At 38.9% G+C, this 12,929-nt stretch overlaps 1 protein-coding gene across 1 annotated transcript in view; it reads right to left on the reverse strand.

Annotated features, from left to right (window-relative positions):
- The window catches only part of stard13b (StAR related lipid transfer domain containing 13b), a 57,909-nt gene that overhangs the window by 35,146 nt on the left and 9,834 nt on the right, over nucleotides 1-12,929 (reverse strand). Inside the window, exon 5 of the mRNA XM_072392140.1 lies at nucleotides 9,909-9,942. Within this exon, the coding sequence (XP_072248241.1) occupies nucleotides 9,909-9,942 (34 nt within the window). The remainder of the gene's footprint in view (nucleotides 1-9,908; nucleotides 9,943-12,929) is intronic.

A 12,929-nucleotide genomic window follows, 5' to 3' on the forward strand; every position in this document is an offset into this window, starting at 1 on the left:
ACATTTTTTTCTTAGGAGTTGGGTTGGTAAAACTTATGCGAGTGAGTTTTTTTTAATAATTCATTCTCAATTAATAATCAAATTATCATCCATCTATCATCCTGTTAATTCTTTGGTGGGTACTCTGTAGACTGACATTGGCTAAAAACAGGATAATGAAGAAGGACAAGATGCCACATAGCAGACAAGGGATCATTCAAGGTAGGAATAGACAGACAGAAAATATCATCCCTGTAAGCCCCCAAGAGCAACAGTGATAGAGAAAGCATAGCATCAAGGCTCTGCCCTCCCTTGACATTAATCACCAGAGACATAAACCCAGTCCACTGTTCTGCCTCTCCTCCTTTACTCTAAAAAGAAACCACTTGCACAATAAAGATGAGCATTATCGCTGTGAGAATCATATTGGCTAGACAATGACTTAGCCTCTAGAGCAGTCCTTGGCAGTAGAAGTAAAAGCAGATGCAAAGAGCGGAAACATCAGTCAGCTTGAGAATGTTTTCCCTTTACTGACTCACCCACTTGTTTGTTTTGGCCAGCCGGCTTTTAGAAAGCACTCGATTTCCTTGAAAAAAAAAAAAAACTACTTTTTTTTAGCTATTTTTCATCTGCTCTTTCTCATCTCCTTCCCCCTCTTTGATAAACACATACAGATAAACACGTATTTACTTCTGTCTACATTCCAGAGTTTCTGTATGTGTTGCCTCCATCCATGGCTGATGACTGATGTGGAATGCTGTCCCATAGCTGCAGTGGGAAAATCCCAGATGTGAGGAAACTGATTTCTCCTCTGTGAATGGGTCATGTTGTTGGCCAGGAGGTCTTACACCAGGCCCCCTTGAAATGTCTGGGAGATTGCACTTCCCAGCTTAATGGAAACAAGGCTTGGGGAACAGGGAGCGGGGAGATCTCCCCTCCGCCTCCATCCCAGCCCCTGAGGGCTCGTCCCAGGCATGTGCTATAAATTTCCTGACCATATATTCCCAAGTTGAGTTCATTTTTCCAGAGGAGCCACACATGTGGCATATATCTGACTTTAGATTATGTGGTTGGGGAGGGAGGAGCTGACTTTGGTCCCAATACATTAAAGTGGCCACTAATTCTGTTTTCTTAGTGAGCCATCCATTATAACGTCATGGTTTCCTCCTTTAGTGGGGGTTATTCTTTATAGAATCCCAAATCCCAAGGAGGTGATCATATCAAATCTATTTTCAAAATACAGATTATTCAAATTTCTGTATTCTAACTGCAGAGCTTTCTTACATAACTTGACTTCATGCATTAACTGTAACACTGTGTGAGGTGAAATAGAAAAAGTTTTTGCCAACATTACAAAACTCACACAAAAGTAAGAGCTTGCAGAGGTCAAAGTTTGCATGAAGAGACTTGAAGAATGTAAAGCTGGCACGACAAGCGTACGTGGCTATTGTTTAATTGAATGACAAAGCATGTAATGCTGTCAGGTCTGAATCTGTTCAGGCTGTACACCCCCCCCCCAAAAAAACGCATGGGAAAACATTTACACCACTGTCCCACACCTGGTTTCTATTAGAGAAATGAGGATTTAATCACAGATGTACATTTCACTCCCTCCATTTCTTTTTTTATTCTCACAGATGTAAAATAAACTAATGTTTAATTGATTTGGAGTAAAATTAATGCTGGATATAGGTCTCTTTGTTACTATAAACTAATTCCCATCGTCTTTCTGGTGCTGTAAAATGTACATCAGCGTGTGTTTCGCTCCATGACAATCACTAATAAATTCAGACAGGGTAACTCTGCATAAAAAGCAACTTATGATATACAGAGGCATGACATTAGCCCTTATGAAAGAAATTCAAACAGGAAGTTGATGTTTATATTTCCAGATGAGCATTGTCCCCAGAGAGAAACCAGAATTAAGAGTCTCACCAAGACCAAAGCAAAAAAACAACAGCTGCTTAAAATTAAACCTGCAGTTTGGCCTTGAAGTCTCTTCTCCAATAACAAATGTTTTACACAGACAAAATTCTTAAAATACTTGGAGTTATGCAAAATATTTACATTTAATAGAAACCACATTGTAGCTCCCAACTTGAGTGAACACTTACAGACCAAATGCTAACAAAATGTCTGATTCCACGTTTTGATGTGGAATTGTGTTGATCTTTCTGTTGGTCCACAGTGCAAAATGTACTTATTTTACAGTAAAATCTGCAGCATGTAGTGGTGGCATGAGTAAAAAAACTGGACTGTCATCAAGCACACAGGTAGTTTTGTTGTCTGGTACCTTTCTGTTTTTTTGTGTTTTGCTGTGTTATTTTGGTTTGATTTAGTCACCATCTGGTTACATTTAGGCAACAATAGAACTTGACCTTTTTACAAAGTTAACCACATCCTAGAAAGCTTCGTGTTCAATTTTGACTCAGGGCAACAAGTTTTTCTTGGAGAAAAAATAAGCTAAAAGAAGACTTATACATTTTGTGTGATGGACCAGAGCAGCTTTTATACATCTGGATGAGAGACTGGAATATTTCTTTCACTCTGAAACATCAGTGAATAAATGATCAGTTTTATTAATTTTGCATGTGTGCAACTATCTATAAACAACAAGTCCATTGCCAACAATCCTGCTCAAGCCATCAACCGTGAGCACAGTGCAGGTATTGTTTTCAAACTGAGACGCAAACAAGCCCTTAAAGCCGGAGAGCCAGAGAGCGGAGAGGATGCAGGAAGTCTGCTCTGCGTCTACCTACTATTGCTCTTTGATTACTGAGCCAAATAGTTTAATCAAGTCTGAAACCACAAGAAAGCTGCAGTGCTGCACTGCCCCAGGACAGAACCTCTTTTAACAAAATGCTGCTTTTTTGTTATCTGGGTACAGGTGGAAGTGCACAGCTATGTAAATCCCAATGAGCATGGTCACCAGGGGCCTTGCTTCAGTGCAGAAAGACACAGCCTTTGGTGTGAGCAATGTCACATGCTTGGATAACCTGAGGATGCGGAGGCAAAGCCAGCAGCAGGCCCAGCGGAGGAGGAGACTTTTTGCCTTCCTGCAACATCTGGATCTCTGTGGTTTATGTGGGAAATCTTGGAGGCCACTGAAGGAACCAGTGTAGTTACTGTATCTAAACTAACTCAGCAGAAATGCTCTGTGTGTTTAGGTGGAAATACTGAGGTACAACAAAATGGAGCATCAGACTTGATTAAGCTTTAGATGAGAAAGAAGTTATTGTTTGAATCAATTTCCAGCAGCTTGCAAAAGAAAAGCTCATACTCACAAAAAGAGATAACTGAATGGGACTTGTTGACTTTTTTACTACGCTAACTATTCCCAGCGTTGGACTCTGAATGGCTGTGGCCGCTGTGGGCTCATTAGTTACTGAATCTTGTTTCTGCTATTCTCCTTAGGTGGCAGCTGACTGCTGGACAAACCTGTTAGCTCAACTGTCTGTTCCCCTGCAACTGGATTGCATCAATACACGGCTGCCCACATCTCCTTTCACTTGGTTTATAAAACCCAGACCTAAATTCCTCAAGCGGCATGAACTGACACACACAGAAAACACTCTCACTTTGGTCTTTTTGAGGAAGTTGTTCCCTTAAGAATTTACAAACTGCTTCTTTCACAATTGACAGCATGGATGCAATTGGGAATTAGAATAATAAAGGTGTTTTTCTTTAATGGAGAACATATAATTAGGAGATTGTTTCTCTTCAAACAGTGCAACCATACACACAAAGCACAGTGGACAGATGATTTATACTTAGATTAGACAATAAATCAAGTCCACAGATCATGGAAATTGTTGAACACGATGATCTCATTCAGTGTAAGAGCCTTGAAGGCATTATTAAATGATGTGCTATAGCTACAATAATTGCAAAGAAAATGTTGAAAATGCAATGAAAACATTTAAAGATTTCAGAGCCATTTAACCAGATAGTTCTCTGTTTTCACAACCTTGACAAATTACTGTATATACAAAGAAAAATCCAGAAATACTAGCAGGCTCCTATTTTCCTCCGTTCACTTGCCCTGTCAGACAGCCAAGCTGGCCTCTGCACTCAGGAAACCACAAGTCATTTTCCATCTTTCCATGTGTGGAATTTTTCATGCTCTCGTCATGCCAGCAGCACCCTTTATAGTCGAAGCTGCATCTACAAATGACAACTTGCTTTTAATTTTAGATCATGATGTCACTGATCTGGCACCTGTTCTTAAACAGATAAATGTGGAGTGAAAAGAATGAAACAGTCCAATGAAAATGAATTTCCCCTTCAGCTGTAAATCTAGATGTTTCAAAGTGTTCAGCACAGATCAAAATGTTCTACCATTATCAAAAAATGGATGGAAAAAAATGGCTATGTTGCCTCTCCTTCTAGCAGAACCCTTTTTTACGCACCGCAGATATTTTATCAACGCACTGGTAAGACTATGGTGCCTCTGAGGTTCAGAACACAACAACCTTTCAGGAAAGAAGAATAAAAAAGAAAACACAAGAATTCATAAAAAAATGTTAGTTTTGATAGTGTGTTTTCACCTCAGGGCCACCGTCTGGGGACTGTAATTTCTCCTAAAAATCATAATTAAAAATTTTCCTTGATTTTACTTGATGTCTTCTTTCTTTCTGCACATAAAACGTAATGACTTGATTAACAGCTTCTCATGCTCAATGGGTTTGCAATTAGGTGGCATATGTGATACAAATGTATGCAAATGCACCTTTAAACTTCCAACGAAGGACATGTTATGTTGCTTATTCTACTTTTATTAACAATAAATAAATAAGGCTAAATAATTAACGTAGGAATAAACCCGTGACTACAATCTACATAAAATGTCAGATTGTTACAGCTTCTTACTACATCTGTACAGTTGTTAGAGAGCTCAGAGCGCTACAGGGTCAGTTTGGGAAATAGCTTTGCCTTTTTCAATAAAGCACTGCTGCCTTTCACCATGATTACCACATCATTGGCTGACCAAATCAATACACTTGACTGAAGCAGTAAGGTTTCAAAAGCTTGTGAAAAGTCTTCAGTGAAGAGTGGAGGCTGTTGTAGCAGAATATCCATGCCAACACATTTTAGGAGGCTGAATAATATCTTATCATTTTAGCTATACGTGCAGTGGATTTGTATGCATTTCCTTGAAGGAACTAAAAACATACTGATTTACACTAACCATTCATCACACCTTCACAAAAAGGTCTCCACATCTGCATGCAATTCTTTAAAGGCGATTTATTCCATAACAAGCCTTTGAGAACAACATGACATCATTAGCTAAATTTGAACAATTACTGTCATAACATAATGGACTTCACAACAAAAACAGCAGATATGTCAGAATCTCACAGACAGTCCTTGTTATAGCTCAAAACATCCAAAGCAACATCTGATTTCAATATTCACCCCCATCAACCAGCTTCACTTGTGCATGTTCTGATTAAGTATCAGATTATGTCATCCATTCCTAACTTGTTGTCACAGAGCTTTAGGATATGTATCTAATAGACCCTAACAGGCCTCCAGAGAGAGACACTGCAGCTGTCTCAGGTCACAGCCAGCCTCCACCAGCAGGCTGTGACCCGGTGATCCTGGATGAGAACAGCTGAGGTACACGCAGGAGACAAAATGCAGATAAGACAACACTGCTGCGGTGCTTTAGTACCCATAGACATTATATAATACCCAATGGAGCTTCTTCTATAGTCGTGCTGGTAATTTATAACAGCAGGGAGCCCTACATGTCACAGTGAGAAATATTCTTGTTTTGGCCAGTCTAATACTGTGGAAGTCATGAGTAAGGCCGGTAAATGTTTGTAGTTCTACTGTCCAGTTCATCTAATACATCAGTCTGCTTTTCTGCAGCTATAACATGCTTCATCCCCTGTGATCCTCAACAGGATATAAAAGGGATAAAAAAGATGGAAATTCAATTATTACATCCTGATCAAAACACATGGTTCCTGTAAGAAACAGTAAGTTCAGCCTGCCTGGCTCTCTGTGACTTGGCGGTCTTCACAGAGACTAATATTAGTAATTCTGAAAAACTATCAATTGTAGATTGTCACTAGGAATATCTGACATGAGAGGAGATGTCGCTGTTACATACTTACAGAACAGTTTGCTTAAAGCAACACGTCAACTTTTGCAATGAATTATGAACACAAACACCTCAACCTGATGTAACTAAATTTTTTTTCCACACTTGCCTGATAAACACCCAGAAGGGCTGACACAGACATTTAGTCCAAAATATTAAGGAGCTGGAATTCAGTGTGCAGACCCTCCTATTTTACAATTACCTAAATATGGACTCACTAAGATTCTGAAGCTAACATGTTCCCAGTACCACTATTTAGTTAGATGTTTGCTGGCAAGAGGTAATAGATTTAAAATTCCACACATTCACCATTTACTTCCACTCACTTTCACACCTGCCAAAGATGCTTTCTTTAAAACTGAGATATGTGACTGGATTAAACAGCCCTGAAATGAGAATCAATCAAATCAGGGAGGTTGGTTTTGGTAATCACTGAGTGACATTTGACACTTACAATAAAGGGTAAAAAAAAGCTTGACTGAAACTCTCACAACATCCCCTTGCCATGTTTGCTGCAGCTTTTCCGCTGCAGTTATTCACGCCAACGTGTGACGAACACAGGTCTTTACATTTCATTCCTTACAAATAGAAAGAAGCCTCTGAGGAATTCACAGTTTCGTCTTTGTTTTTCTTTTAATCAGCTGCTAGAGATTTCCACATTGAAAGTAGATTAGCATATTTATTCAGGGAGAGGATCTGTGCAAATGCACTCTGCCAGTCTGAAACCTCAGAGGCTGAGAGGGAAGCCTCAAACTGACAGTTCTGGGCCAATGAGTGCCATTTAAGCTGCACTCGTGTTATTTTCCCTGAGACTGGCATTTGGGAAGGTGATGTTTATCATTACAAAGCACATGAGCATTTATTTATGCAGGTTCAAAGTCAGTCATCTTTGCATAGCTGCTTGTCTTTGGACCCTGTCATCCTTTCTGTTCATTTAACCTTGTGCCTGAAATTGTCAGACACATTTACTTAATATACATTACCTATCCACAGATCATTGCAAAATCTCCTGTCTTCCTATTATCAAATACAGCTTTTAGTTGCGGCAGATAAAGGTGGATTTATTACCTTTTCTTTCTTTTTACTGCATCTCTGATGGGACGCTGACACTGTCACTGTAGCTTAATCAGCTCCATGTCTAAAGTCAGTGCAGGCAGCAGGGTTTTGAGGATGAATGTAGTTGCCTCCTCTCAACAGAGGAAGCCATTTATTTCCACACTCCAATTAAAGAGGCTGTAGGGAATATCGTGTACCCAAAGTTTGAAAAATGCTCCTTAAACAATGAGTAATGCCAGAAGAAATTAAACATTGCAGATTGAGAATTAAGAATGGTTTTAAACCTCTTCCATGCAAAATAAATTCTCAAATCATATCAACGAGGGGTTTTAATGTGAAGATCTCGGTTTAGTTTTTAGCTTCAGGAAAACCAAACATTAACTCAAGTAGGTTAAAAAGTCCATACATTCTTTGTATGATGCTAAATAAATAACAAGAAGAGCAATTTGTTGAATTTACAGCTCAGTGTCTCATTTCTTAATGGTGCAGGGCTGATTATCAGTGTTGAGTATAAGATAAACAAGCAGGCCATTGCCCAACAGAATTAAAATCTATTACAAGCAGTGCAGGAATGATTGAAATATTAACAAAAAACACTCACTAGCAGCTAACACTCCACATTTATAAACACAGCATCATTTTTCCTATTGCTGGTTTTCAGTTTTGGAACTGGATCCAAAGAATGTGTTTTCCTCTCCTGTACAATGTCAATTTAATGAGGTGGACAGTGTTGTTATGGTCAATGCTGAAAGCCATCTGGCTGTCTCATATTCGTGCCTTAAAAGAGGTTTCCACATCCCAGCTGTAAAATACCGCCAGGAAATATCACACCTAATGGGTCTGACTGGCTGCCGGCTTTGTCCTTTTTACAACATTATTGTTCTCCAAGTCATTTTATCATAAGATTCAGACAGAAACCACATTTCAGATTTAATTTACTTTTACACTAACTGCAGCCGACAAAGACGCTTTTTGCGGTCGGGTTTGTTTCAGAAAAATTAACCACCTGAAATATGCTGGAGAATGTAATCATAAATGTATTTTTAAATAAAAATCAAAGCTGTGTCATTCACAGCAGTTTTGCACTCAATATTTCCAAAAATTAAAGTGGGCAGTCGGTCAAAGCACATACCTCATATTTCACCAGTGGACCACACATTAGTTAACTGATTCATAAAAGTGACATGGAATTTTTGCCAGACTATTATGTCCACTTGTGTGATACCATCGTGTAGGACTGAGGTCACGTGAGAGTGCAACCTGAGTCTAAAATGGCATCTACCCAAATCCTGCAGCTGCCCCCCAAGGGCCACATCACAGTGGGCCAAATATTTCCCCTCAGCAAAACAGAAACAATGATCTGGCACGGTACCTAATTTTAACTACATCCCTCCAAGTGACCAACATATAAAAGACCTTTAAAATAAAAGAATGTGCATTTGGACATTCTTGAGACACTGGCTGGCTGGGAGGGAGCTCACACCTGTGGCCATCAGTCTTATTGTCTGAGCAATGCCACCATGCAATCCAGGGAACTATCGGGTCAGCTTGCAGGGAGATTTCTATAACGTGTCAGACAGACTTGCAGACCAAGACTAAAGACTCCTATAATGATCAAGCTTTATAACTCACTGAGATGTGGAGATGTTTTTCAATTTTGAGGCTTGGTGTGTGTCAAAAATAATCAGTGCAAAACCAGGCAACAATGTCTAATATATATATATTGTATACATACATGCATTCAGTCATCCAGGTATAAAATCAGAGGACTAGAATTTAGTTTAAAATATGTAAAAAACCCATGAAAAAAACCCCCCAAAAAACTAGATTTGTCCATATGAAAACGTTTGCATCTATATAAGGCTTATTTATTGCTATCTTAAAAGGTAATATTGATAAATATCTTATTTGTTCCACAATACTGACTGTTGCTTTATATAGATAAATCTGACTGTGTTCTTGATGTATTACTTATATGTTTAGAACTGGTATGTAGTCCTGTGATTGAAAAACTGGATGATTGAAAATGGGTGTGCATGTATGTATTCAAACAGAAAAATGTTCTCTGTCCACATAGCTTACAGATGTTTCTTTATTTGTCTCTCTCTGATGTACAGGTCACTTATTAAGGTGTGTAGAATACTGTTCTCACAACCCAGGAGTATCACCCAAAGAGTAGTGTAATATACGTGGGAATCTGCTGCACAACCAGAGCTATTCTTATTAATTCATTAGGTTAAAAAGAACAGCAAGCAACACATTCATTCTGAAATCACTACAAAGTCTTCACTAGCTGGATGTTTATTTTCAGTTTATACATATTTGAATGCACTAATTGTCACATTCAAAGTCATCCGCTTTGAATATCTTGGTGCAAATGTGCTCATGTCTCAAAGTCTCTGCCAAACACAACATTTATTTCAAGGATTTAACTTCATAATATCTATTTAGTCCATAATATGACCACATTTACCCATCTATTTTCTCCACCAGCTTTTTATGGTTACTGGCTGCTATCCCAGCATGCACTGAGCAGAGAGCAGGACAACCACCCTGAAAAGCTTGCCAAGTCTTCACAGGCATAATACAGAAAGATGAACACAACTCTACCTGAGGTGTATGCTTGTGGAAGGTAAAATCTACAAAATGATTAGAGATCAAAACAGACTTACTCCTCTGATTTGACAGTGATCACAGAAAAACAGCATGTAATATATCACAAAGCCAGTGGGAAAGCACATAAACAGGAATAATTTCTTACCTGCACCTGCTGCACTGGCCATGTTTTTGAACATCTGCAAGGCAGAAACAGTTAGAGTTACAAAATATCAGGAACTGTCCGATGTGCTGCTTATCAGTTGGTAATCTGTAGAGGCAATACCTCAAGATTTAAACCAAAGGTGCTCAAAGTTTGAGGGGACTTGCTGGAATTCTGTCATTAGAGTTGGAAAAATAGGGAATGTCTGGATTACACAGACCAAAAAAAAAAGATGTAATTTAAAAACCCAACTAGATATTTTTTCTGTTGGAAACAGAAGTCCCACATTTTAATAAATGCATTTATAGTTTTTTTTTTTAAATGACTGGGGAGGCTAGAGGACTGAAATTCTTTTCCTGAACTGGACTGATCAGGAGTGCTTCCCAGCTCTTGCCCAACTCTCTCTTCCATTTCCCCTCTGTGGCCCACTGCTCTGATTTATGCGCTTGTTTGCTTGCCCTGTTTTCACATTTCTCCCTGGCAGAGACAAAGCGCAACATAAACTCCCAGTATGCCTTTCTGTAATTCTGCTGACCCTCCATCATGATTGTCAACTGGTAATCAGCCCTTATGGCGCAGATCAGAATTTTCTAGAGTCTGCAAAGATTTTATATAAAAAGTTGGACAAATCACACTGTTAGTCTTGTTAAATGTGGGCTTCAACCCCACAGAATTGTCATGGCAGCAGAGATGCTTGCAGAGTATGAGGCACTTGGCTGTATAAGCGACTTATATGGCTGCCACGTCACTGCGACAGCAAAAAGACCATACCGATTTAATCAAGACAGGTGAGACTTTTTTCAAAGCTTGTGTTCTTTGACATTTTTAGGCCACGTGATAAATGAGGTGAAAGTACAATAGGCTTCAAACACTCCATTTTTCACTTATTCATATAAGAAGGAGATTTAAAGTAGAAAGGGAGTTACAGCCAACACATTTTTGGCAGGTTCCGGGCCTGAAACACCAGGGGTAGCTCCAGGTTTAGCAGGCTTGACTGCTCAGTTATCTCCAGACACACAAAAAACAAAACCTCTGAGGTTCAAGATAGAAAAACATGGTCATAAAGTATGACTCAGACCCCTATGTATCTATTTTTACCTCTGTTTAAACAAAAAAGGGGTTGAGAGGGGCCTCTGAAAACTAAGGGTCATAGCCATGATGTATCCCTCATTATTGACTGTGAGATTCGGCATAGTCTGGCAGAATTTCATCACAGATCGAAATGCTTCTGTAACAGAGTTCAAAGATTTTTTTTATGTAGAGTAGGGTCATTTTTACAGTCTGCCATCAAGAGTTATTTCTGTAAAGCAGGTCAATGTTAGTCTCCATTGACCTGCCTCAGACCCAGTTTCAGAAATAAACTTTGAAAATTAGAACTCCAAAAACCAGATGTTGTGCCCCAGAGGAGATGCACCGATTTGACAAGGCTTCAAAGATTTGAGTGCTGTGTCTCTTTTCCTCTACAGCCAGAAGAAATTATTTCATACTTTTTAGATATGACCCACATTAAACACACATCGCTTCAGTTCAGGCAAGCTGCTGTTAGATGGATGACATGTGTCAAAGGTTACAGGTCAGAAAAAGTGACATCTTCCACAGTGGAGAGGCACTGAGTCCCTTTCAGGACTGTTGTCAGAGGGAAAACTTTCCCCTGCTTGGACCAACATGGATGTTTATATGGAGTGACAGATCTGTGTGGGTGAATGATAGCTGCTGTTCTAGCACAAATGACAAGTCAATAGTGCAGTTACAGGACTGGTCGGCCCATGTGACAGACCAGCGTGTCCTCTTAGTGCCCTTCATGTCAACAGAAATTAAAAGTAGGAATCCTCAACCCAAATATGTCTCCATCCAGAAATAATAGAAGCAGGCCTTGTGCTAAACAGTCGAGACAAGATACTATATGCTACTATATGAACGTCTTTTTCTCATTTCACTTCACTCTTTTCTAGTTAATCGATAAACTGTTTGGCATTAAATATGTTAGAAAAATATTTTTATATTTGTCCAAAACATTTTCTCTGAATTAGCTTATTTTGTCTGACCAGCAGTCAAAAAAGTAAAATCTCAACTTCAAAACACAGTCAACAAATCATTTTGTCAAGCTGTAGAGCGAATGCTTGGCATTTCAGCTTGAGATAATCAAATACATTTCATCGCTAAAAATAACCCTCTGAAAGACAGCCTTTGAAAATTACATATTGCAAAGCAAACAAAATAGCATTTCTATGCAAATAGAAAGATGTTAAATAGAAAGATGCACCAAATTCTCAAATCAAACACTGTATTAATCTGTACGTATTTACAGAAGCTGAGCAAAATCACAGAGAAGTCAAATTAACCCTGTGCTGCTTTCAAATGCACTTATACAATGACAAGATTAAGCCAAAGAAAACCAAGAAACTGAAGACCAAAAAATAGAACTAGTCTCATCTTTACATCACACTATAAAGGCCAGATCAGTAGGTTTTTGGCCAGGTAAATTCCCCAAATTAGGTTTTATTTTTGCATTTTCACTGTCACAAATTTGACTGCTATGTTTAGATATTTTAATGATACAAGTAACATAATAAAGTGAAATGACAACAATTAAAACCCTGAAAAATCCTCCTCACACAAAAATCTGTTGGCATGGAATATCATCTTTTCCAAAACTCGGCAGAGTCAGACTTATGCAGTTTAAGGCAGTACAACTACTGAACACCCTAAAACACGTCACCTCTGGACAACATGTGATCTCATTATAGTCAAGGTCACTCTGCAGCCAAAATACTCTTGTCTGTAACATATGTGAAGATTCCCAGCTGTCAGAGGGCCAAGTTTTAGCCAGTACCGTTTTCATTTTCAAGAGCTAGTTATGGGTTCCACACAGAAACAGGTGGCACGTGCTCAGAGATCCATCTTCATTTCATTTGAAGTTGTTCTCACTAAACAAAATAATCTAATACTGGAAAGTGTTTAAAGAGTATCCGACTGATTTCTTGCAGCTTCACTTATAAGCCTGTTGTTTACCAACCCACTCCA

This window comes from Leuresthes tenuis, unplaced genomic scaffold (assembly GCF_036924035.1).
Source record: "Leuresthes tenuis unplaced genomic scaffold, fLeuTen1.0.hap1 SCAF_9, whole genome shotgun sequence".
NCBI lineage: Eukaryota > Metazoa > Chordata > Actinopteri > Atheriniformes > Atherinopsidae > Leuresthes > Leuresthes tenuis.